The sequence below is a fragment of the Paramormyrops kingsleyae genome, unplaced genomic scaffold (genome assembly GCF_048594095.1).
Source record: "Paramormyrops kingsleyae isolate MSU_618 unplaced genomic scaffold, PKINGS_0.4 ups193, whole genome shotgun sequence".
Lineage (NCBI taxonomy): Eukaryota > Metazoa > Chordata > Actinopteri > Osteoglossiformes > Mormyridae > Paramormyrops > Paramormyrops kingsleyae.
Window position 1 is genome coordinate 2,340 of NW_027326131.1, and position 27,483 is coordinate 29,822.

Sequence of the window (27,483 nt, forward strand, 5' to 3'; positions counted from 1 at the left end):
CAGAATCTAATCAACAAATGAATTACTTTATATTGAGATGAAAACATGTACTGTAGTGTACTGTATACATACCTTTTCGCTGTCTATGTTTTAAACGTGCATTTGAAGTGTCAGCGTTGTCCGTGCACCGCGCTCTCTCCAGGCAGCTTGCGCTCTCCTTGCAACTAACAGTATCACGTGTCAAAACAAAAGCATGTGCTTTACAGCGATTTTCGCCTATAGAGGTGGCTCTTGCCATAGATATATATGTTGGCTCTTGCACTGTATAAGGACAACGGACCGTTCTCAGCCGCTTCAGCTCTGACGCAACCCGGAAAAACTATCGCCGTGGATTTTTGCCGATAACCGATAGTTCCGGGAATCAACTATCGGTGCCGATTAATCGGCAAAACCGATACATCGGTCGACCTCTAGTCTGCACCCCATTCTCGTCCTGTTAAACACCTCATTGTATTTATTACTTTTTTGCACTTACTCTCCACCTTCCTTATATGTTCTCCCCAGGTCAACCATGGATCAAAATGTAAACCCAGAAAGCAAAATGTAGTAACTTTCTCCAAAGTACTTCCATATAATTTTAAATTAATCCCCTCATTAACTTTCTTCCTAGTAAATAACATTACTTTAGATTTTTCAACAGAGAATTTAAAACTCCATTTTATTCCCCACCTCTCAAACTGCTGGATACCTTCTTGCAGTTTCTTAACTATATACTCCACATTTCTTCCTCTTTTCCAGAGTGCCCCATCATCCGCAAACAAAGATCTCCCCATGTCCTCTTGTATATGTCCATATATATCATTTATCATAATTGAAAATTACCGTTTTATCCCAGGACTCTTCCAAAACTTCTGGCTGTGGTCCTGCACAAGGCAGCATGGGTCACGTGTTCCACAGCAACAATTACACTGGGCTGCCCGCAGACGTGCCTGTCTGAAAATCGGCGTAGTGCACTCGGATATCGGCCGATGCCGATACATAAAAAAATGCTAAATATCGGCCCGATATATCGGCCGGCCGATATATCGGTCGACCTCTAGTTGGTACCACTCAAAAATTGACCAATGAAGCATTTTTCTCCGAAAGAATGATCTAGCTGAATACCTTAAAAATGAAATGTCAATAGGTTGAAGAAGAATAAGAGCATATGTCTGATATCTATAGTGGAGTCCTAAATAGTACATGTCTGAATGTGGAATGTCACTTAATAGTTAATAAGAATATTGTTTGTACTTGTCAAAATGTGATGTAATGAAATGCCAGTTAATAATAATTATTAGAAATATTGTATGTACTTGTCTGAATAATTTTAAAACATGATACTTAATGTCTGAACACCTCAAATGCCAATATTTAAAAAGTACAGTGGTACCTTGGTTCTCGAACTTAATCCGTTCCTGACTCCGGATCGAATCCTAAAAAGTTCGAGTTCTGATCGAATTTTTCCCCATAAGAAATAATGGAAAACCAATTAATTGGTTCCCGGCCCCCCAAAATTACACCTAAATATGTTTTTTTTTTAGCATTTAAACACAAAATGAACAGGATAAAACAAGAAGAGCATTTTTTTCTTAATGGCTTCCAAAACGATAAAGATCTTATCCCAGCATTACCCCTGTCCTACCCCGATCGTCCGCTCCTTCCGTGTGCCATGCCCCCTCGTTAACCTCGTGTGGGATCCCCATGTGATCAGCTGTTTCTGGTTGTCATTAGTCCTCTGTATTAAGTCCAGCGTTTCAGTTTGTTTCCCCGGTCAGGTCATTGGGTGCGTTGGACTTGCTTACAGCACTGGCTTAAAGCAACACATTCTGATCCTGACGCAATGCATTACGGTTAGATGCATTGCGACCTCTCACCCGGCTGCACAAACTGGAACCGCCTCCGTGACGACACACCTTTGCCCTTACTGGCTGAAGAGTTTAGTTACACGAATGACGTTTGTATCCCAGGCAGTTCTGATGCGTAATCTGCTATTTCTTCCGAATATCACGTAAAGCAGTGAGAACTAGTTTTCAGTTAATTTACCTGGTAAAATAAAGTTTAAATAAATTACATAAATGCTCTAATAGTAGACATAAGTTAGTGGTTTATTTATTGTTAGTTACTGTAATGTTGCGCTGCTTTATTTGGTTAATCGTCCAGTCTGTGAAGAAGGCATTCAAGTAAGAATTGCATTGTAGTCTGTACATGACAATAAAAACTTTGAATCCAGTCCATTGTTTATTTTTATTATTGCTCTGTATTCGTGAATAGCAAACTTTTAGGTAGTAACATTTGTACAACTATTACGTAACTTTTTGGTGAGCAATGGCTAACAAAATGTTGTGTCTTTTTTGAGACGTGTTGCTGTCATGAAATTCAAAATGAGCCAATATTTTTCACTAAATAGCAAAATGTCTCACTTTAAACATTTTACATGCTTTCTCCTGTTCCACCAGGCTCTGCAATGGGAGCTCCCAGTCATACACATGTTCTTTATCACTTTACTGAGCTGCATACAGACAGGACCAGTCTACCGCTGTGGGAAAACGAGACTTAAGAGCCTTCTCCAGTTCATATGCTGGGCCCACCTAGCACCATCTAATCTCTGGATCCCAGTGTCCCATGATACTCCCAAAGCAGCCCATGCAGGCCCCAACTTCTTCTTTAACACCTGGCTCAGCTCCCAAGTGCTGGGCTGGTACACTCCATCCATGTCCTTCACTGCTGCATAGAACCTATCCCCAGGGGGTAGATATGAATATAGATATTGATTATATGACATTGAATCACTGTTAATGTTTTGGTGTTTCATTGATTAATGATTAACACATTGACGTATTGTCATTGAATCACTGCAAATACATGGTTAACATACACTCACCTAAAGGAATATTAGGAACACCTGTTCAATTTCTCATTAATGCAATTATCTAATCAACCAATCATATGGCAGTTGCTTCAATGCATTTAGGGGTGTGGTCCTGGTCAAGACAATCTCCTGAACTCCAAACTGAATGTCAGAATGGGAAAGAAAGGCGATTTAAGCAATTTTGAGCGTGGCATGGTTGTTGGTGCCAGACGGGCCGGTCTGAGTATTTCATAATCTGCTCAGTTACTGGGATTTTCACACACAACCATTTCTAGGATTTACAAAGAATGGTGTGCAAAGGGAAAAACATCCAGTATGCGGCAGTCCTGTGGGCGAAAATGCCTTGTTGATGCTAGAGGTCAGAGGAGAATGGGCCGACTGATTCAAGCTGATAGAAGAGCAACTTTGACTGAAATAACCACTCGTTACAACCGAGGTATGCAGCAAAGCATTTGTGAAGCCACAACACGCACAACCTTGAGGCAGATGGGCTACAACAGCAGAAGACCCCACCGGGTACCACTCATCTCCACTAAATAGAAAAAAGAGGCTACAATTTGCACAAGCTCACCAAAATTGGACAGTTGAAGACTGGAAAAATGTTGCCTGTTCTGATGAGTCTCGATTTCTGTTGAGACATTCAAATGGTAGAGTCAGAATTTGGCGTAAACAGAATGAGAACATGGATCCATCATGCCTTGTTACCACTGTGCAGGCTGGTGGTGGTGGTGTAATGGTGTGGGGGATGTTTTCTTGGCACACTTTTGGCCCCTTAGTGCCAATTGGGCATCGTTTAAATGCCACGGCCTACCTGAGCATTGTTTCTGACCATGTCCATCCCTTTATGACCACCATGTACCCATCCTCTGATGGCTACTTCCAGCAGGATAATGCACCATGTCACAAAGCTTGAATCATTTCAAATTGGTTTCTTGAACATGACAATGAGTTCACTGTACTAAAATGGCCCCCACAGTCACCAGATCTCAACCCAATAGAGCATCTTTGGGATGTGGTGGAACGGGAGCTTCGTGCCCTGGATGTGCATCCCACAAATCTCCATCAACTGCAAGATGCTATCCTATCAGTATGGGCCAACATTTCTAAAGAATGCTTTCAGCACCTTGTTGAATCAATGCCACGTAGAATTAAGGCAGTTCTGAAGGCGAAAGGGGGTCAAACACCGTATTAGTACATAGTCATATCAAATAGAATAACGTGTACATTTAAGCCAGCTTCCAGTAATTGTTCAATGACACAAGTAGTTGGTGTTAGGTGCAAATATCCCCTTTTTCCCAACTTGACACTGAGGGTGTGTCCGAAATCGCGCACTTGCGCCAGTGCACTGAGATGTAGTGCGTAGTGCGCACTTCCTTCTGTAGTGCACACTACCATGGGAAAGTGCTGTCCTAAATGGAACACTAACGTTTTGCACTTACCGGAAGTGACACACTAGCATTTGATCGCGATTCTCCAGTGCGCCAAAATATCTGCCATGTTTTCTTTACAATGAATTTCCTTGTGGCTTTATTTGCGTGTATAGAATATAACCTATCTACGACCGGCTAAAAAACTGCTAACATTTACGTGTGCGAACTCTTCTAAGTTGATATAATTGCAAACTCAAATTATCTATAACTGCCGTCAGAGAGTGACAGGCTACACACCGCAGTATACATCAGTAAAATAATTTTATTAACGTTACTTAGATTTATATGAAGCAGTTGCCTCCGCCTGGGCTTACGTGTTGTCCGCCTTAATTTAACAATAAAAACTTGCCGAAAGTCCCTCCCCTTCCGTTACGTAGTCAAAATGGCGTCCATTTAGTGCGAGTAGTGTCCATCATTCTGCACTGCGTTTTCTGGCCAGAGAGAGATAGAATACCGCTTATGTCAAAGTGACAGGTTGGGTCAAAGGTCACAAAGGTCAAATAAATCAAAAAGTGACAGGCGGTGGGTGCAAGCCGGGTGACGTCATGAGGTAGTGGGAGGGGGGGGTTTTTTTTTGGCTGTGAGCCAGTTGAGCGTTGGGATAGGGGTTTATTTGTATATAGTTTATTTATTTATTATAATTTAATTATGTATTATTATTTAATTATTTATTATTATGTAATTATTATTATTTTATATTGAGTAGAGTGCTTATGAGTGTGGTGTTTTGTCTGCATCCAGCGGGTGCCGAGCAGGGGGGACTGAGCAGGGGGGTTGGTGCGTTAAGGTCCCAAACACTGGGTCTGAGTGGGGGTGGGTTACCTGATGGAGTGTGAGCGTACGCTGTACCACCGTGGTAAGGTCCGTGGCTTTGGAGAATCTGTAGAAAAGGGCTCTGAGAGAGCGATGCTGTGTCTGTTGCGGTACCGTGGTAAGGTCCCATGGCTTTGGATAATCCGCAAAGGACTCGGAGAGAGCGATGCCGGAGAGCTGAGAGTTGTGCTGCGCGAGACTGAAAGAAATCCTGTGAGAATGACCAAGTTGGAGCTAAGAATGAGAGGAGGAGCTGGGTCTGACGTCCAGTAAAAAAACGCTTAGCAGTAGTTTGACCGTCTGTGTGTGTATGTGTGTGTGTGTGTGAAAGCCGACACCCCCCTGCAGCAGTAGCAGTTTGGCCTTGTGTTTTTCCTCATGCAACCTATGTACATCCCGATAGGTCAAATCCCGGTCAAACTGTAATTTGGGGCACAGATCAAGTTTGACACTTTGTATTTCAGTAAATTTTGTTAAAAGTTTTGTCTTTTCCCCCCGACTCCCCGCCACACATCAAGTTTGACATTTTGTATTTCAGTAAATTTTGTCTTTTCCCCCCGACTCCCCCCATACCGTCTGCGCAGTTAAAATGTACATCGAAATAGACATCAGATAAAACTTGACAGGACGTATATTTCTCCTTAAAGAATCCTAAAAAGTAAGCAACCCCAGAAATTTTTAGTATGCCGAGAAGGGTTTCACTCCTTTGGTAGACACAAGTACCCCACACCCCGTATCATCAAGGCATTGCCCTACTGGAAAGAGAAAACTACATGGGACCTGCATAGAGTAAGTATATTATTTCTTTTACGCGTGTTTTATGATATTTTACGCGTGTTTTATGATAAACACAATACAATAAAATAACTTAAAATAATTATTTTATTTTTAGAGATTCAGCTATTTTGGGTTTGTTTTTTTTTCTCTACGGGAGACACTGCGGATAGAAAACTCCATATAGTGAGTATATTATTTCTTTTATACATATGATAAACGCTATACATTAAAAATAACTTATTCTAATAATAGGTATTCTCTATTATTTTATGTACAAGAGAGACGGCACGGACCGGTCAAGAGAAAATCTACGCAAGACCTGAATCAGCAGGTATGGATGGAGCAACACCCCCCCTCCTATACCTGAAGCGCTATTAAATGAAATAGACAACATCAACAACGCTAATAATGATGAAAATGATGCGGTTTACTTTGCTCAACACGACTCGCCACCCGCAGCGTCTGGTGAAGCGACGGCCCAAGAGCCCTGTTTGCTACCATCCTTAGAGACATTATTAATAACCTTCCGGTGCTGATAGGGTCGGCACCGACCCATTTTTAAGTTTAACATGCATAAAAGCACCACATATATTTGTGCATACTCTTAAAACAAAAGGCTCCATATTGAACCTTTTAGCTTGGTACATATATGACACTCCTTGGACATTCTCAATTAAAAGAAATGGCACCTTTTTGAAGGCAATGGTTATATTTCCTCTGGTTAGAACCCCTATAGTTCTATATAGCACACCCAAGAACCTTTTTTTTCGAAATATATACTGCATCAAAGTTTTTTGACTTTGTCAGGAATCTCTATTTAAACTAAATAAATTAAAACAAAATCAAGGTAAGGCATCCCCACACATGTAAGGTAAGATAAGACCAGTTCAGTTTATTTATATAATTCTCTAGAGGTTTATTTTATCATTATTTTTTATTGAAAACGAGAGGAATGCTGTCAAAAGAAAGGTCCAGAAAGCCACACCAAAAATATTAAAACCAATCTTTTCATGGATAAGGAAGCCTAACAAGGTAACCAAGAAGTAAGAAACAAATTGGATGATAAATAATTGTTTTGAGGGTATCTTATGGCTGATGTACTGTAAGACACGTGCTGCTTGACACCGACCCGTCTAACATAAGAGACAGGAACAGAAAGCTAACATAGGCCGAAGGTTAAGCGTGTTAAATGAAAGGCAGCGGGATAATTCCCCATAATGCCGCACTATAACAAAATCAAACGCGACGTGAAAACGTTTAATAGACCTCAATAAAAATGTCAGGGACGTCTACGACAAACGCAGATTGTTGCCTAGTGGGGAAACTGCCTTTTGGATACCGAAATGTAAAACTAGCAGCATCGCAAAAAGGGTGTTGTAAGTCTTTAAAAATATTTCATCGAATGAATTTGTTAGTGTAACATGAAAGTGTTTCAAAGATGTACAGATGTTTTAAAATGTAATATGAAAGTTTTTCAAAGTAAGATGTACAGATGTTTTAAAATGTAACATGAAAGTTTTTCAAAGTAAGATGTACAGATGTTTTAAAATGTAACATGAAAGTTTTTCAAAGTAAGATGTACAGATGTTTTAAAAAATGTAACATGAAAGTTTTTCAAAGTAAGATGTACAGATGCTTTAAAAATGTTCGGGTGTTTTATTTTCTAGACGCGTTGTACAAAAACGGTTTGTTATGTGTACGCAGCGCAAGCATGTTTGTACAAAGTTTTATGCATTCATTTTGCGAATCAGTTTTGAAATCTAATATGAACGTGGCTTTTATTTTACAAAAACAAAGTTGCAAAAAATTTGTAGGCTCTTTATCAAAGCAGATTTTGTTAATATAACATGAAGTTTTTTTTTATTATTTTCAAAGTTGCACAAGGGTTTTAAAATGTAACATGTACACGTGTGTTTTATTTTTCAAACTTGTACAAAAACGTGTGTGTACATTTATCAAATGAGTTTTAAAATGCAACATGTACAGGTATTTTATTATTCAAAATAAAAGTTGTACATACATTTTGTTATATGTATGCAGCACGGTCATGTTTTTAAAATGTGCTAATATTTGCGGGATGGTGGGAATAAAGCGTATTTAAAAGGGGTACCTCTCGTGGAATCTACCAATCTTTAGCAGCTTTTGAACCCTGAGCCACACGGGGACTGGGGTTTTTAACCGTGAGACTCGACACCTAGCTACGCATTAGATCCTTACTTCAGCAATGGTCCCCATGTACCCAGTGTAGGGTCAGGTCCATCGCAAGAGAATGTCTCCGCCGTGAAAGAACGATCCACCAGCATTTTGTGTATCAACGAATCTGTAATCATTCTTTCCATTCATTATATGCTGAGTTTTCCAAAATTGTTTTTTAGCTGAAGCATCAAAAGCTGTAACTTCGAGTGCACCTGGTTTAATAGCATTTTATTTATAACAGTAGGAGCTTGTAAACTGCATTTAGCGGTCGCATGAAAACACATTAAAAACTTTAAAGAATAAAGCTTTAGTTATTTTTAATAAAGACGGCTTTCTAGTAAATGGTTTTCCTACAAGGTGACCCCGCGGCCTATACTTAAGACATCCGGGCGCCTGATTTGAGATGTTTACTGAGGACGGTATGTTAAGTTAACAGTGGTGACTGAGCTGCACCGTGTTTGACTCTTAATGAAACTTAGACCTAATTCAACAGAACCAGTCGTCATCCACTTTGCAGTGAGATTTCTGTGCGAAATGTGAACAAAGATTCATTTTCTTACTTTACCACTTATCGGATAACAAGGGAAATGGCAGCGGCAATAACCTACACAGTTATTTGTTCCTTCCATATGTATATATATAGCACCGCAGAACGTTTTGCACTTTTTTGCACTATTTGTTTATTGTTTGTTGTGTGTTCTACATGCATGTTTGCACTGGAGGATCTGCTTTTTATTCTCATTGTACATGAGTATAGTGACAATAAAAAGGCATTTCATTCATTCATAATATGTCGGACACAATGGCTCTGAGCACCAGGGAGTCCGCCGTGAGGCGCACGAGCTGCTAGCTGATGTAATGCTGCGAACGGTCGGGGCTCTGACATTCTTAAGGTGCGGCTATCTATCCCCGAGACACTTTAGCCAGGAGCGTGTATATTTGCGCTTATTAATGCTGCAGTGTCAGGGTTTTGCTGACTCTTATAGGAAGCTGGCTAGCAATAACATTTTTAGCTGGTCTTTTTCATTTAGTACATACACGGTTTAGAAGAAAACCTAATCACCATTAAAAAAAATAAATAAATAAACGTACAAAACTATTGAAATCCCCCAGAAGCATGTGCATATTTTTCTGGTTTGCATGTTGTGTGTGTGTGTGTGTGTGTGTGTGTGTGTGTGTGGTTACCTAAGCACAGTCGGCCTAGTGTTTGATAGGTGATGGAGAAGCGTACGGTCGTGGGGACAATAAACTACATGCGCCTATGCCAACATGTGTTTAAGTATAGCGACAAACATGGACGCTTTCTTTAACGTAAAACAGTTAAAGGCTCATACGGTTTTGTTTACATTTTTATTTTTTTAATTTCAAGTAGCCTCTAATCACCTTACATTAGTTCTGATTTACTGTAGTCACCAATCAGAGTATTTTAAAACAATGGCACTGAAATGTCACATGTTAAAGCTAACAAAGTAACATGATTATATCAGCGGAACAAACCAGTCGCCGGTACGTATAGACAGATCATGTGTTGCTCAACAATCGACAGCATTTTGAAATCTATTTGTATTTAGACAAATATATTGGAAATAAAGCGTTGTGTTTTAAAAGGCAGACATTGAGGTCGAATTTAAATTGGTCACAATTGTATTGTTTTCCGCAGCTAGAAGTGTCGGCTGAGGTTGATTTTAATTGGCATGTCAGTTTAGGATTCTTGCAGTAGAAGTTATGTAGTGAATTGCGGTACTCTGAAATTAAGTGATATGTGTATTAGAATCGTGAAGCGTCATCTTCCTTTGTTTTAGGTTCACCCCGGGCATTTTATGAATTGTAATGTAATATCAGACAGTGTGTGATGAATTTCTGAAGGCCTGTTATAGGCCTATATGACAATTTCGTGGAAACGTCTCATGGAAAAATGTAGTTGCAGTTTGTCAGGACTAAAGACTGGCTAATGTGACATGGTGAACAAGTCCTGTGGTTAAAGAATGCCGGCCTGTTGCTTAAAACATTGTGTTGTATGCCGAATGTTTCTTGCCCATAGACTACATGTTGCTATACTGTTCCTTTATAATATTCAACTATTATTTTTTAAATCATTTAATGAAATAGGTAAATACCTCATCATTGATGACTATGGTCCACCTGAGTGACAAGTAACCCGTCCTGGACAGAGGTTTCTTCAAGGCCTGTTGTGGGAACCCCATGGTGTAGGATTAAGAGAAAGAATACAGGGAGTGGTACAAATGAGCAGTTGTCCTGCCCCCTTTTACTCATTTTGGATGCTTAAATTACTAAATTGTGATTTTAATGCTCATCTGTATGATTCTATGGTCTGAGCGAGTCTCCAGTACTACATGAATGGTAAACTTAAAAACTCTACTTCTCTTAGCTTAATGATATTTTCTTTTACTGTGTACGATTGGTAGAAATGAAAATCGTGATTTGTCTCTCAGCTTGTGTGTGTGTGTGTGTGTGTCTGTGTGTGTGCGTGCGGTGTGTCAACAATGGCAATTATTCACTAAATTCTAAACAAACCCACATATAAAACCCCCTCCCCACCCACCCCAGACACCTATAAAACACAGCATTCTTGCTCTCACCCCCCACTCATTTTGTGAAAAAGCATGTCTGTTGCCAAGACTACAGCTCGTGTCTTGAGTCGTACATACTATGACCCCAGCCACCCGGGGTCATACGGAGGGGCCTCCAGACTGCAGAGAGCCGTGCAGGAAGATACGGGGGAAAAAAGTGGCTACTGATGACATCAGAGAGTGGCTGTCTATGCAAGACAGTTATACTTTACATAAGCCGGCTAAAAAGAATTTCCCCAGGAGCAGAGTGTTTAATACCGAGAGCCATGTATCAGCGGCAGGCCGGTTTATGCGACATGCAAGGGCTGGCGATGTACAACTACCCCATTATGTCACCCTTAAGCAGGCAACATGTGTACCACCCTGTATAATCTATCTACGCCACCAAATGACCCAGGGTTTTGATGGCGTAAAATAAACACGGTCAAGTACTTGTTAGCAATAACGACACAATGTTTTCATGACTCAACTCATTTTATTTAGAAAGCATATAAAAATGAGCAGCCAATCACATTTTGACAGACGTTTACACACCAGCCATAGGGTGCTCGCATGTGTACAAATTGCAGAAATCATTAAACGCCTCATCTACAGCATACTCACAATCACCGTCTTCAGCGAAGCGTTTCAGCTCGCGCAATTTGGCCCGTACATTAATTTGGCCTTTAAGTTCAGAAACTAACACATCGATTGATGCATGTATTTTTACAGGAGCGGTATGAGGGTGAAACATGGCCACCGCCTTTGTGATAATATGTTTAAGCCGTGGCCTATACAGCTTTTTGAACAGCTTTTCAAAATTGTTAAAGAAATAAAACGGTACAGGTTCATAGCGACACGTGTGCTGAAGCAGGCTAGGGTGTTTCACAGTACAGCCGATACAGGTCGCCTTCAAGTCATCTTCGATTAGCCGATCCAGAATAAAGGCAAGTGACCCTTTGATTATCTTCATGGCAGCTACGGTGATGCCGCCACACCCAGAATCTCCAGATAATGATGGAGCCGCAAAACGATCGCGGAAATCATCCAACATCGATGCAGTAACCCGCGATGTATCCATTAGGGCAGAGTCCGCACGCGGAGGTTGTGACTGGAACAGAACCCCATACGGGCACCATGATGCGGCCTGCCGCGGAGTGTATTGAGGAAGCTCTGGTGGCGTTGTATCCATTCGCTGTCCAAAAGTATAGAGGGTCATGGATGGGGATCGCTGGGGGTTAAGTTGAGGAGAAGACTTGTTGTGCTGTATCGACCCAAAAGTAAATTCAGACATGTCCTCCAGGAAAAGGGCTGGTGTCTGGGGAGGTTGGGGAGGGGGTTTTATATGTGGGTTTGCCGTAAGGAGATACTTTAACCCGTCGTTGTACATCGCCAGCCCTTGCATGTCGCATAAACCGGCCTGCCGCTGATACATGGCTCTCGGTATTAAACACTCTGCTCCTGGGGAAATTCTTTTTAGCCGGCTTATGTAAAGTATAACTGTCTTGCATAGACAGCCACTCTCTGATGTCATCAGTAGCCACTTTTTTCCCCCGTATCTTCCTGCACGGCTCTCTGCAGTCTGGAGGCCCCTCCGTATGACCCCGGGTGGCTGGGGTCATAGTATGTACGACTCAAGACACGAGCTGTAGTCTTGGCAACAGACATGCTTTTTCACAAAATGAGTGGGGGGTGAGAGCAAGAATGCTGTGTTTTATAGGTGTCTGGGGTGGGTGGGGAGGGGGTTTTATATGTGGGTTTGTTTAGAATTTAGTGAATAATTGCCATTGTTGACACACCGCACGCACACACACAGACACACACACACACACACACACAAGCTGAGAGACAAATCACGATTTTCATTTCTACCAATCGTACACAGTAAAAGAAAATATCATTAAGCTAAGAGAAGTAGAGTTTTTAAGTTTACCATTCATGTAGTACTGGAGACTCGCTCAGACCATAGAATCATACAGATGAGCATTAAAATCACAATTTAGTAATTTAAGCATCCAAAATGAGTAAAAGGGGGCAGGACAACTGCTCATTTGTACCACTCCCTGTATTCTTTCTCTTAATCCTACACCATGGGGTTCCCACAACAGGCCTTGAAGAAACCTCTGTCCAGGACGGGTTACTTGTCACTCAGGTGGACCATAGTCATCAATGATGAGGTATTTACCTATTTCATTAAATGATTTAAAAAATAATAGTTGAATATTATAAAGGAACAGTATAGCAACATGTAGTCTATGGGCAAGAAACATTCGGCATACAACACAATGTTTTAAGCAACAGGCCGGCATTCTTTAACCACAGGACTTGTTCACCATGTCACATTAGCCAGTCTTTAGTCCTGACAAACTGCAACTACATTTTTCCATGAGACGTTTCCACGAAATTGTCATATAGGCCTATAACAGGCCTTCAGAAATTCATCACACACTGTCTGATATTACATTACAATTCATAAAATGCCCGGGGTGAACCTAAAACAAAGGAAGATGACGCTTCACGATTCTAATACACATATCACTTAATTTCAGAGTACCGCAATTCACTACATAACTTCTACTGCAAGAATCCTAAACTGACATGCCAATTAAAATCAACCTCAGCCGACACTTCTAGCTGCGGAAAACAATACAATTGTGACCAATTTAAATTCGACCTCAATGTCTGCCTTTTAAAACACAACGCTTTATTTCCAATATATTTGTCTAAATACAAATAGATTTCAAAATGCTGTCGATTGTTGAGCAACACATGATCTGTCTATACGTACCGGCGACTGGTTTGTTCCGCTGATATAATCATGTTACTTTGTTAGCTTTAACATGTGGTGACATTTCAGTGCCATTGTTTTAAAATACTCTGATTGGTGACTACAGTAAATCAGAACTAATGTAAGGTGATTAGAGGCTACTTGAAATTAAAAAAATAAAAATGTAAACAAAACCGTATGAGCCTTTAACTGTTTTACGTTAAAGAAAGCGTCCATGTTTGTCGCTATACTTAAACACATGTTGGCATAGGCGCATGTAGTTTATTGTCCCCACGACCGTACGCTTCTCCATCACCTATCAAACACTAGGCCGACTGTGCTTAGGTAACCACACACACACACACACACACACACACACACACACAACATGCAAACCAGAAAAATATGCACATGCTTCTGGGGGATTTCAATAGTTTTGTACGTTTATTTATTTATTTTTTTTAATGGTGATTAGGTTTTCTTCTAAACCGTGTATGTACTAAATGAAAAAGACCAGCTAAAAATGTTATTGCTAGCCAGCTTCCTATAAGAGTCAGCAAAACCCTGACACTGCAGCATTAATAAGCGCAAATATACACGCTCCTGGCTAAAGTGTCTCGGGGATAGATAGCCGCACCTTAAGAATGTCAGAGCCCCGACCGTTCGCAGCATTACATCAGCTAGCAGCTCGTGCGCCTCACGGCGGACTCCCTGGTGCTCAGAGCCATTGTGTCCGACATATTATGAATGAATGAAATGCCTTTTTATTGTCACTATACTCATGTACAATGAGAATAAAAAGCAGATCCTCCAGTGCAAACATGCATGTAGAACACACAACAAACAATAAACAAATAGTGCAAAAAAGTGCAAAACGTTCTGCGGTGCTATATATATACATATGGAAGGAACAAATAACTGTGTAGGTTATTGCCGCTGCCATTTCCCTTGTTATCCGATAAGTGGTAAAGTAAGAAAATGAATCTTTGTTCACATTTCGCACAGAAATCTCACTGCAAAGTGGATGACGACTGGTTCTGTTGAATTAGGTCTAAGTTTCATTAAGAGTCAAACACGGTGCAGCTCAGTCACCACTGTTAACTTAACATACCGTCCTCAGTAAACATCTCAAATCAGGCGCCCGGATGTCTTAAGTATAGGCCGCGGGGTCACCTTGTAGGAAAACCATTTACTAGAAAGCCGTCTTTATTAAAAATAACTAAAGCTTTATTCTTTAAAGTTTTTAATGTGTTTTCATGCGACCGCTAAATGCAGTTTACAAGCTCCTACTGTTATAAATAAAATGCTATTAAACCAGGTGCACTCGAAGTTACAGCTTTTGATGCTTCAGCTAAAAAACAATTTTGGAAAACTCAGCATATAATGAATGGAAAGAATGATTACAGATTCGTTGATACACAAAATGCTGGTGGATCGTTCTTTCACGGCGGAGACATTCTCTTGCGATGGACCTGACCCTACACTGGGTACATGGGGACCATTGCTGAAGTAAGGATCTAATGCGTAGCTAGGTGTCGAGTCTCACGGTTAAAAACCCCAGTCCCCGTGTGGCTCAGGGTTCAAAAGCTGCTAAAGATTGGTAGATTCCACGAGAGGTACCCCTTTTAAATACGCTTTATTCCCACCATCCCGCAAATATTAGCACATTTTAAAAACATGACCGTGCTGCATACATATAACAAAATGTATGTACAACTTTTATTTTGAATAATAAAATACCTGTACATGTTGCATTTTAAAACTCATTTGATAAATGTACACACACGTTTTTGTACAAGTTTGAAAAATAAAACACACGTGTACATGTTACATTTTAAAACCCTTGTGCAACTTTGAAAATAATAAAAAAAAACTTCATGTTATATTAACAAAATCTGCTTTGATAAAGAGCCTACAAATTTTTTGCAACTTTGTTTTTGTAAAATAAAAGCCACGTTCATATTAGATTTCAAAACTGATTCGCAAAATGAATGCATAAAACTTTGTACAAACATGCTTGCGCTGCGTACACATAACAAACCGTTTTTGTACAACGCGTCTAGAAAATAAAACACCCGAACATTTTTAAAGCATCTGTACATCTTACTTTGAAAAACTTTCATGTTACATTTTTTAAAACATCTGTACATCTTACTTTGAAAAACTTTCATGTTACATTTTAAAACATCTGTACATCTTACTTTGAAAAACTTTCATGTTACATTTTAAAACATCTGTACATCTTACTTTGAAAAACTTTCATATTACATTTTAAAACATCTGTACATCTTTGAAACACTTTCATGTTACACTAACAAATTCATTCGATGAAATATTTTTAAAGACTTACAACACCCTTTTTGCGATGCTGCTAGTTTTACATTTCGGTATCCAAAAGGCAGTTTCCCCACTAGGCAACAATCTGCGTTTGTCGTAGACGTCCCTGACATTTTTATTGAGGTCTATTAAACGTTTTCACGTCGCGTTTGATTTTGTTATAGTGCGGCATTATGGGGAATTATCCCGCTGCCTTTCATTTAACACGCTTAACCTTCGGCCTATGTTAGCTTTCTGTTCCTGTCTCTTATGTTAGACGGGTCGGTGTCAAGCAGCACGTGTCTTACAGTACATCAGCCATAAGATACCCTCAAAACAATTATTTATCATCCAATTTGTTTCTTACTTCTTGGTTACCTTGTTAGGCTTCCTTATCCATGAAAAGATTGGTTTTAATATTTTTGGTGTGGCTTTCTGGACCTTTCTTTTGACAGCATTCCTCTCGTTTTCAATAAAAAATAATGATAAAATAAACCTCTAGAGAATTATATAAATAAACTGAACTGGTCTTATCTTACCTTACATGTGTGGGGATGCCTTACCTTGATTTTGTTTTAATTTATTTAGTTTAAATAGAGATTCCTGACAAAGTCAAAAAACTTTGATGCAGTATATATTTCGAAAAAAAAGGTTCTTGGGTGTGCTATATAGAACTATAGGGGTTCTAACCAGAGGAAATATAACCATTGCCTTCAAAAAGGTGCCATTTCTTTTAATTGAGAATGTCCAAGGAGTGTCATATATGTACCAAGCTAAAAGGTTCAATATGGAGCCTTTTGTTTTAAGAGTATGCACAAATATATGTGGTGCTTTTATGCATGTTAAACTTAAAAATGGGTCGGTGCCGACCCTATCAGCACCGGAAGGTTATTAATAATGTCTCTAAGGATGGTAGCAAACAGGGCTCTTGGGCCGTCGCTTCACCAGACGCTGCGGGTGGCGAGTCGTGTTGAGCAAAGTAAACCGCATCATTTTCATCATTATTAGCGTTGTTGATGTTGTCTATTTCATTTAATAGCGCTTCAGGTATAGGAGGGGGGGTGTTGCTCCATCCATACCTGCTGATTCAGGTCTTGCGTAGATTTTCTCTTGACCGGTCCGTGCCGTCTCTCTTGTACATAAAATAATAGAGAATACCTATTATTAGAATAAGTTATTTTTAATGTATAGCGTTTATCATATGTATAAAAGAAATAATATACTCACTATATGGAGTTTTCTATCCGCAGTGTCTCCCGTAGAGAAAAAAAAACAAACCCAAAATAGCTGAATCTCTAAAAATAAAATAATTATTTTAAGTTATTTTATTGTATTGTGTTTATCATAAAACACGCGTAAAATATCATAAAACACGCGTAAAAGAAATAATATACTTACTCTATGCAGGTCCCATGTAGTTTTCTCTTTCCAGTAGGGCAATGCCTTGATGATACGGGGTGTGGGGTACTTGTGTCTACCAAAGGAGTGAAACCCTTCTCGGCATACTAAAAATTTCTGGGGTTGCTTACTTTTTAGGATTCTTTAAGGAGAAATATACGTCCTGTCAAGTTTTATCTGATGTCTATTTCGATGTACATTTTAACTGCGCAGACGGTATGGGGGGAGTCGGGGGGAAAAGACAAAATTTACTGAAATACAAAATGTCAAACTTGATGTGTGGCGGGGAGTCGGGGGGAAAAGACAAAACTTTTAACAAAATTTACTGAAATACAAAGTGTCAAACTTGATCTGTGCCCCAAATTACAGTTTGACCGGGATTTGACCTATCGGGATGTACATAGGTTGCATGAGGAAAAACACAAGGCCAAACTGCTACTGCTGCAGGGGGGTGTCGGCTTTCACACACACACACACATACACACACAGACGGTCAAACTACTGCTAAGCGTTTTTTTACTGGACGTCAGACCCAGCTCCTCCTCTCATTCTTAGCTCCAACTTGGTCATTCTCACAGGATTTCTTTCAGTCTCGCGCAGCACAACTCTCAGCTCTCCGGCATCGCTCTCTCCGAGTCCTTTGCGGATTATCCAAAGCCATGGGACCTTACCACGGTACCGCAACAGACACAGCATCGCTCTCTCAGAGCCCTTTTCTACAGATTCTCCAAAGCCACGGACCTTACCACGGTGGTACAGCGTACGCTCACACTCCATCAGGTAACCCACCCCCACTCAGACCCAGTGTTTGGGACCTTAACGCACCAACCCCCCTGCTCAGTCCCCCCTGCTCGGCACCCGCTGGATGCAGACAAAACACCACACTCATAAGCACTCTACTCAATATAAAATAATAATAATTACATAATAATAAATAATTAAATAATAATACATAATTAAATTATAATAAATAAATAAACTATATACAAATAAACCCCTATCCCAACGCTCAACTGGCTCACAGCCAAAAAAAAAACCCCCCCTCCCACTACCTCATGACGTCACCCGGCTTGCACCCACCGCCTGTCACTTTTTGATTTATTTGACCTTTGTGACCTTTGACCCAACCTGTCACTTTGACATAAGCGGTATTCTATCTCTCTCTCTGGCCGTTTTCAGTGCACCAACCGGGTACTTTCAGTGCACTGAATTTTAGCTTAGTTGTCAGTGTGAAGTTTGTGAACGCACTACGCCCTAAAATCACGCATTAAAGTGCGCAAGTGCGCAATTTCGTACTGTTTTTATATGTCTACACGTCAGCCTTAAGCCATAATAAGGCCAACAAACTCTTTAGACTGAATGAACCTAAATATGCTCCTGTAGGTCTCATCACCAAAATCATCCAGACACAGAGACTCCAAGAAAAGCACCTCTCTGTGCTATCAAAAGTACCTGTAAAAAACATTCTGTAATCGTTATGATATGCAGTAACAAACATATGGGCCATCCCTATGTAAAAGAATGCTAATAACTGAAAATGTACACAAGGCGTGTAGTGGTCCCCTTCACCATGCTGCCTACTCCATGCGGGTATTATCAGGGCATCTTTGGAGCCCATGTGCTCCTGTAAACATAAGGTTTGGACACCCATAAATCCATACAACTCTACATTTCCAATTTGTGTTTTCGAGTTTGCTGCATTTATGCAATGTACTGAGGTACCGGTATTGAACTCACCAGTAATTGGATCTCATGCACCATCTTCCAAGTGGGAACTGTATACAAATCCACAATGTGGACATCCATTCCCTAAGTATTATAAATCAGTATTTTAAAATGAATAAATCCACAATTACTTAAAATTAAAAAGTGAAATTGGGGCAAGTATGAGGTATATATCTGTGGGCCGATTCCGCAATGATTTTGAAACAAGCATTCCCAATCTACAAACACAGAAAGTGCAGAAAGGTTTACGAAATCTCTCACCCAGTGCCCTGCTGCAAAAAACTGTAGCAAATATCTGCTTACATTACTTTCGATGTCCTGCTTTAATCCCAAACTCCAAAAGTCTTCTCGTGTTAGGCAGATGGAGCCACCCCACACAATAAGCTCTTGTGCTGGACATGTCTTATGAAGGACATATTTCAACTAAAAATGAAAAAGAAAACTAGCAATTATGACAACATTTAATTTTTGCTCCATTTATAGCTCTACTTTATCTTAATGTTTAGGCAACATCCATCAAAACAAATTCATTATATATGCAATCATACCTTGGCAATAAAACTTATTATGTTTCTGAGGACACTTAGGTCATGGATAGTGTCTAGAAAGCAGACTAACATACTGTACATGAAAAGTTATAGATTTGTCATTCACAAGTTCATTTTGGAGCACCCCCAAATCATTGAACCATAGAGGACCATGGCTAGCATACTGATGGTCTGTCAACTCTGCACTTGCTGCATACTCCCTAAGGTCCTCTATGTGTTTTGCCATGACCTTGCATAATTACAGTATGTATAATTTTTCTGTCACTTGTGTGAAGAATAAAAATTGTAAAATAATAAACCTCAACAAAAACAATGACAAATGCAATTAATGTAACCTTTGAACCTGTAGTAAGGTCTCAGTCTGGACATGTTTGCTTCTAAATATGAATACGCAAGTCGCCACTGCCTTTTCTTATAGTCGCCACACCTTTAGCTGACACTGAAGTAAGTGTAAACCGTCCTTGGTGCCTGTTCAAAAGTGTGTCTCCCACTCTGCGTTTATTGGGCTTCTCACTTATCAGCACCCCATCACCAGCTTCCAGGGTACACTGTCTCACTCGCTTACCTTTTCTTTCAGAAAAGCTTTTTTTCTGCTGACTTTGTGCCTGCTCAATGTTGCTAAGAACCTGAAGGATCAGTGAAAAGAATTTAGTATACTACAGTACAGCACATACAGTTACAGATGTGTTATAGAACACCCAGGGCTTTAATGTCAGTCAGTCTCTGTTCAAATTCATCCTCCGGGTCCTGTATTTTGAAATCTTCTCCAACGGGACATGCATTCATCACCTCAGGAAGATGGGGATGTCGATGGAAAAGCAGATAATATGGACATGTGTGATAATATGGATATGTGTAGATCTCTAAATTTGAATAACATTTTTAAAATACATTAACATTTCACTTATAAAACACTAAGATTTAATTCATTGTGGAATACTAAACACTGACCACTTGAAATTATGGTGTCAAAAATGTTATTAAAAGATATCAAAACTCTTCACCAAACCCACTACTGAAGAATCTGGGTTGGAAATCAGATACCACCATACAGTATAGGACATTTTCACACAAATGCATGGCACATATAACCTATATTTTATTAAATCTAATTTCATTCATAATGATTATATACAATATTGTCTAGTGTTAGTGCAAAATGCTCCAAACCTGTTTCTATTAAAATATATGTGATTGACTAAAGGGTTACAGACAGATTGCTGCCACCCGGGTGACTTTCTTTCGCAAATATTTGTCCAACTGTAGACAAAATTTTCGGCTCTGGAGATAATCTCGGAGGGCTGCATAAAACTCAGACATTATCGCTGGCTTCCAACGCAGTAACTAACAGACAACGCGGCTCCGACTGTGCTATAAAGTATAACAGTCTTTTTACAATCACATGGCGGCGCATGCGGGGAACCGACCCTGCAGCAGGTGTTATGCCGAAAAAGGCATCCCTGCCGTAGAATGCATGCCTGTCTCTAAATGACCGATTGGTCACTGATCTGAAACGAGTTGAGCTACTTTGTCGAGTTGCTACCGTAGTGCTAATCGATAGCCCTAACCCTAATCCCCCCAAAACCCGTAAAACCCTAACCCCCGAAACACCCCTAAAACCGTAACCCCCAAAAAAACCCTAAAAGCTCAACTCATCAGAACACCGGCATGCATTCTACGGCAGGGATGCCTTTTTCAACAGGGATACGTTTTTCGGCATAACACCTGCATACATCGGGCAACATGGCCGCTTTCCGAGTGCAGCCGGCACGCATCGGGCACCTACCAGTGTCATTTCACTCAGTTACCGGAGCCCCAGGCAGTGTTTTTTTCCCCCTTGCTTTGTTAATGTTAATGTATTGCATGACACCTCCTTTGTTGCTGTATTGTAACTATATTGTTTATTAAAGGGAAAAAAACGCGGTCCGCCTATATCCCACAATGCCAGTCGGCGATTTTGATTATAATGCGCATGCGCAGGGCCTTCTTTCTTTTTTGGACCGAAGCGTTGTCCTAAGAAATGGTGAGTTCGAAGTCGTTGTCTGCAGTATCTTTTAAATCCAAATCCATCCGTTAAAAGAACGTCATGTTTGCTTATTTTAATAATTGTATTACTTAGTATGTGACCTAAAACGTGTTTGAAGCTACTTCGGTATTTTAATAATAAAATGTCTCTGTTGGGTGTCCCGTTCTTTTCTGCTCTAAATATTACGTTGTCGATTATTTATCTGTGGTTACTCGGATGTTATATCCAAGGTTGGTAATGTCGCTTTAGATGTTGTGAGTGTATACTTCGGTTGTGAGTTTTTTTTATAGAGTCGTAAGTGTGCCTCCATGCTGTCTTCATGGTCGCGTCCTCCCATAAACTGAAGTGCTTAGTAATTCTAACATTAACCGATACGATAAAGTCAGTTTCTGCATGATTGCGTATTCATGTTTAGAAGCAAAAGCCAGGTCGTTCCTGACTGCGAGCAAAGTCGTGCGAACTGTTTTTAATGCGACTTTGTACCGTAGGCCAAGCGCACCAAGAAGGTGGGGATAGTGGGGAAGTACGGTACCCGCTACGGGGCCTCTCTCAGGAAGATGGTGAAAAAGATCGAGATAAGCCAGCACGCGAAGTACACCTGCTCTTTCTGCGGAAAGGTTTGTGTGGGGAATCACTGCCTGCGCGTGTTTGTCATATTGGTCTCTAAGCTAACTGCTAATTAAGATGCTGTATTGCCACACACCTAGAGATGCATCCCAACATCCTATTAGCCTTTTTTAATTGCTTCCCCACACTGGCGAGAGTGGCACATGGAAGCATCAACAGACACATAATTATAATCATTTCTCATAATCAGCTACCTTTATTTCAGTGGAACCCACAAAATATCTGTACTTTATATTTCTGCTCCCTGCATGGATTGCCTTACATTTGTCTGTTAAATTTTATCTGCCAGGTATCAGCCAAGTCGCTAATTAAATCAAGATCCTGTTGTACCCTCTGTGCTGCTAGTTCAGTATCTGCTACACCACCCACTTTAGTGTCATCTGCAAATTTCATCAGTTTATGTATTGGTGTCAATATCATTAATGTAAATTAGGAACAATAGTGGTCCTAAAATTGAACCCCACTATGAGTGCAGGCACACTGTGACATGTGTCTCTACTAACTAATAACTATCTAATAACTACCCGCCGCCTCCTGTCTGTTATCCTGTTTTTAATCCAAGCTGCTACAGTTCCTAAAATCCCTGCAGCTTTGAGCTTTAGTATGAGTTGTTTGCGGTGGACAACATCAAAGGCCTTCTGGAAATCTAAGTCTTGTAGCTTCCTCAAAGAAGTGAAGTAGATCAGTTAAATAGGACCTACCTCTCCATAATCCATGTTGGCTATCCCTCAGAATGTTATTTGAATCCAGGTAATTTACCATTTTCACATGGATTATGACTTCCATTACTTTTGAAGTTATGCAAGTTAAACTGATTATTTCTACCCCCTATTTTACACAGGTGTTCACAGTAATCATTAAACTCATTTTCTATATCAATTTCATTTTCAAGTATGACCCTTATTGTCATTCAGATTAGTCATTTCAGCTTTTTTACATTTTACGTGTTTTACATTTTAGCCTATACCTCCAGAACTGAGTCATAGAAACAAGATTATCCAGACATTCCTTGGTTTCTGCCAAAAACATTGCAAATGAGATTGAGACTCTGCCTATTTCATTTTTAAATTTTGTAGGTTTAAAAAAATAGGCCATATTGCCCAACTTATGGTGGTGCTACAGTGTCCATAGGCCCTTATACAGACCCTGATAATCACGATCTATGACTATATTATTTATCATGCTCTGCCATTTGGATACATGAGCTCAGGTACATTGCAGCAGTATATAACATTACATTGGTTACATTTTTATTCTTTGTACTTGTATATTAAATTCCATTCTATTCACTTATATTCTGTTTATTTTATATTCTGTTCTTTTTCTCTGTTTTGTATCTTTCCTCTTCTTTCATGCACCTACAAAGAGAGTCTTCCAGTTTTGTTGTACCTTGTGCAATGATAAAGGCATTCAGTCGTTTGATAGTCCATACTTTAAGTATGCGATGAGGTTGGTGTGTAGCTCAGCAGGCTAGGCTGCTGTGCCTGTGATCAGAAGGTCACTGGTTGAAATCCCCAGGTTAGCAGAATTTGTTAGGGCTGCCACTAACTTTTTCTGCAGATTATTTTATCAATTGATTGATCCAAACAATTTTCCTCCACAAAATCAACTTGACTGTTTAATTTTATTTTGACAAACTATGCCATTTCAGAGCCTTAGATGATGTACACCAGCTTTTCGGTACCATACAGACATTATTTTTGCCCAAATTTCGATGAGCATATTAGTAGTATGCCTAAAAAAAATTGATGCGTATTGTGATGCACAGTAATCTGTATAAATTTGCCGTATCTTCATGCTAGATAAATTCAGTTAGTGGAGCACACCACATGCAACACAAGTGATAAGGACTCTGGTTGCGATGAAGGGACAGATTAGTATCATCTTTTAAAAGATGGTGGTGTGACAGTGCTTTTAGCAGATTGGAGACTTTTAGTGTGGTTTTCATTTTTATTTCACTTCATGAATTTTCTTGTCTGTTTTCATTTTAGTTTACAGTAACCACATTGGTCCCAACAAGTCCAACGTGCATGAACGCGTACATTGGCACCGTCAATCCATGTCGAATAAACCCAGATTGTAGCCTAAACATTTTCACAAACATTTATTTAAATGGAGATTGTAATGTAGCAGGCGGACAACATTATTGCTTTAATAATGAGTGTATTTAGCAGCTACAAGAACAAAAATTAAAATTCTCCCTTCTGATGCCAATTTAATCATGAATAGAAAAGCCTGGAGTCCTAACTATCCCCATGCACACACGTACTGGGGAATCTCTTCATGCCTTATAGCTGTTAAGGTGACCTTTTAATGTTGAAAAATGTGTGAACTTTTAAAAAAGAATTGACTGATCTTTTATTCACCTGTAACACAGACACGTGTTTTTTGATATTTTAAGGAAAATTTCAAAGAGGAAATATATTACTGTAAAGAAGCCTTTTATTTGATTTATTTGAAAGACAAAAAATGCTAAATAATGCAGATGTATGGTGAAATGTGTTAATCACCATCATATGCAGTAAAGAACAGAACAAATATCTAGCATCATATTTCACCAGAATAAAGAGCTATGACGGTACTGTGTACGCCATCATTTTCCTACAATGCTTGATGGTTCGTGTTTTGTCTCGTGACACAAGACCTTGTTACACCCATAACCATGCTAATATTTAAATTGTAATAAAATGCATGTCATGAGGCCATTTCCAACCAAATATAAACAAAACTTTTTGAAAGTCTGAGTTGTAATGTGAAGAACATTCGTTAATGTGTCACTGTATGTAGTCAGCCTTTTTTTTGAGGGTGATGCATTAGACTGAAATGGATATATGGCTCTACTGGACCTTGCTACGCAGTCGCTCTAACTGTGCGACAGGACTTACTTGGCAGTGTACCGAGTAAGAGCCTCTTGTTTTTACTGCTAGTGGGTTGTCTGTAGATATTTTCTCTCGCTTCTCCAGAATTTGTGCTAAAATTTGTCTTTCTCTGGTTACATTAGCAAACTGTGTACTCTGCACTATGGTGCATCTAGATGTTTGATCAAATTGCTTGTTTTGGATGATGTGCTGTCCCTTCCACCTCTTGATACTTTAGAATGGAGACCCTTATCTTAAAATATGTCCAATCTGCTGACATTCTCTGCACACACACTCGCTAATTTGCCAATGCTGGTGTTCTCTGCATTTGTCCATCCCAAATGTTTCTGGTCTCTCACTTGATGCCAAAATCTGATTGAGCAGTAAAGAAAAAAAAATGACGCGGCTAAGTTTTAACATAATGTTTCAAATAAAGTAGTATTGGTTCTTGGTATGAGAATTTTTATGAGTGAGTATATGAGCACTGTATTAACCCGATTATCGGTGTGTCCCTAGTTACAGGCATAGTCTTATGTGTATTTCTGTTTAATTTCTCTTAGACGAAAATGAAGAGAGAGGCGGTTGGCATCTGGAACTGTGGCTCTTGCATGAAGACTGTAGCTGGAGGTGCTTGGACATACAAGTAAGTTTCCTGCTTGGAGAAAGTGTTTGCACTTGATAGAAATAATTCAAGATTGTTCCATGTTTTCTTATCAAAGGCTATATGATCATATTGCTGAAGTGTACAGGGGATATCAGTTGTCAAATAATGGTCCCAGTTGTGATGCATGGAGTTTTCTTTTTCGTTTTTAAGCACAACATCTGCTGTTACTGTGAAGTCTGCAATTAGAAGACTGAAGGAGCTGAAAGACCAGTGAACATCTTTTCGATAATTTGTTCATCGCTCAATAAATCTCTCATGAGGATTTGTTTGACTATAAAAGTCCTGTCATCCTTGCCTGTTTTCCTGCAATTGTGCTGTGTCATGGTATTAAGTGGATCAAAGACTCATCTTGGACATGTCTACTCATGAATAAATAAACCCTTTCTCTAGGGGGACTGCAATATAGGAACCAATACCTTGGTTATCCACCCTACAGGACCTAAATAAATTGGACGTAAATCATGATTACTTGATTGAACTTGATTAATTGGTTATTAAAGAATCCATTAAATTTTTCCTTCTCAGTTATTCGGCATTTGGTTGGAAGGAAGATGGAGCATAGTGAATGCAGGTCCAGCTGTGTGGATGCATGTCACATTACTAGTGAATGAAAATAGTTTGACAATATTGCAAAGCGGGAATTGAATTGAACATTTATATAGCACCCATGGATTGTTTTCCGTCGCTATAATGGATTTATGTGAACTGAGTGCACTAAAGGTTAATAATGAGATTGATGCAGATCCGAAGGAAAATAATGGGGGAGGTGGGCTAAACAAGCTTCGGCAAACAAAGTTCTGGAAAGGCTGTCTTTTTTCTTTGGTTTAATTACGATTTAATTATTCTTCCTACAAATAAACATTATGGTTTCAGCAGTTCGCTTAAACATTGACGGGTGCGGAGTAGCCTACAGGCTGCAAGCTATTTCCCGACGCTTGTTTAAGATGCCAAACTTAACAGTAAGGAGAAAATAATTCCCCAGCATTTCGTGCCACATCAGTCTCAAAGGCTTTGTTTTGGGACATTAAAAGACGAGATCTGCAAAAGGGTGAATGGCACGGACTACTTCTTGCCTGGCATATCCAATAATAATAGGCTATCAGTATATCTTACATTTTCAAAAAAGATCGGAATAGAACGTATTTATGTTTGGCAGTCAGTGGTGTGTCATGAAGTGTCTCATTCGCTAATAGTAGCTAAAAAAGGTCGGAAAACAGTGGAGAAAACCCATTGCTTAAATAAAGAAGCCAAAACTCCGAAGCTCAAGGTTCAGGACAGTGGCTCCGGTGTCGCAAGTGCTGCGAGAGCGTATGCTCCGTTAAAAATAACAGCAGTTTTGGAGTCTGTTTTCTTGCTGTTAACAGAGGAATGGCAGTGGGAAGCTGCTCTAAATTTCCTGTATTTTGGGTCGGGATCTTGGGATTTTTCAGCCTGCTTTAAAATGAGTTTAGGCTATTGGTAAACGTAGGCTGTGTTGGGAAGTTTACTTTGGAAATGTAATTTGTTACAATTACATTTTAAATAGAGTAACTTGTAATAGTGTAACTATTTCAGTTACTATATGAAAGTAATGTAACTGATTACATTTGATTACTTTTTGATTATTCATTCATAATTTAGAAAAGTATTCTCAACCATTAGCCATTTATAAATAAAACCTGGTAATGTTTACCTTACAGAAGTACTAAACACTGACTATACTGTCAAACTCCTTTCAATACATGAATTAACATGATTATAATTGATCAATTTAATAAAGATACCAAACATACCATACAGGCCTAATAATGATTTTAAACAACAGGTAAGAATAGATCTTCACTTCATACTCCATGAAAACCCAGATTCCCTCAGTGTAACAAGTCATGACATTAATGTTACATAAAATATACCTAAAATGTAAAAAAAAAAAAAAAA

General features: G+C 39.5%; 1 protein-coding gene and 3 long non-coding RNA genes across 5 annotated transcripts; 2 read left to right on the forward strand and 2 right to left on the reverse strand.

Annotated features, from left to right (window-relative positions):
- Positions 1-2,207: 2,207 nt before the first annotated feature.
- On the reverse strand, positions 2,208-21,297 carry LOC111841111 (uncharacterized). 2 transcript variants are annotated; one of them, XR_011989084.1, is made up of 6 exons: positions 21,178-21,297; positions 19,957-20,017; positions 19,147-19,266; positions 18,856-18,927; positions 3,423-3,479; positions 2,208-2,717 (listed from the first exon to the last, which is right to left on the reverse strand). It is a non-coding gene; the product is annotated as an uncharacterized lncRNA (long non-coding RNA). The 2 variants fall into 2 exon arrangements; XR_011989085.1 differs by lacking the exon at positions 18,856-18,927.
- Positions 5,712-7,900, forward strand: LOC140587372 (uncharacterized). The gene is made up of 3 exons (XR_011989088.1): positions 5,712-5,883; positions 5,987-6,054; positions 6,150-7,900. It is a non-coding gene; the product is annotated as an uncharacterized lncRNA (long non-coding RNA).
- On the reverse strand, positions 15,102-17,290 carry LOC140587373 (uncharacterized). Its single transcript, XR_011989089.1, has 3 exons — positions 17,119-17,290; positions 16,948-17,015; positions 15,102-16,852 (listed from the first exon to the last, which is right to left on the reverse strand). It is a non-coding gene; the product is annotated as an uncharacterized lncRNA (long non-coding RNA).
- On the forward strand, positions 21,277-25,845 carry LOC111841110 (large ribosomal subunit protein eL43). The gene is made up of 4 exons (XM_023806614.2): positions 21,277-21,414; positions 21,906-22,034; positions 25,463-25,545; positions 25,717-25,845. The coding sequence occupies exons 1-4, from the start codon at positions 21,412-21,414 to the stop codon at positions 25,778-25,780; spliced, it is 279 nt and encodes a 92-aa protein (XP_023662382.1). The 5' UTR covers positions 21,277-21,411; the 3' UTR covers positions 25,781-25,845.
- Positions 25,846-27,483: the final 1,638 nt, after the last annotated feature.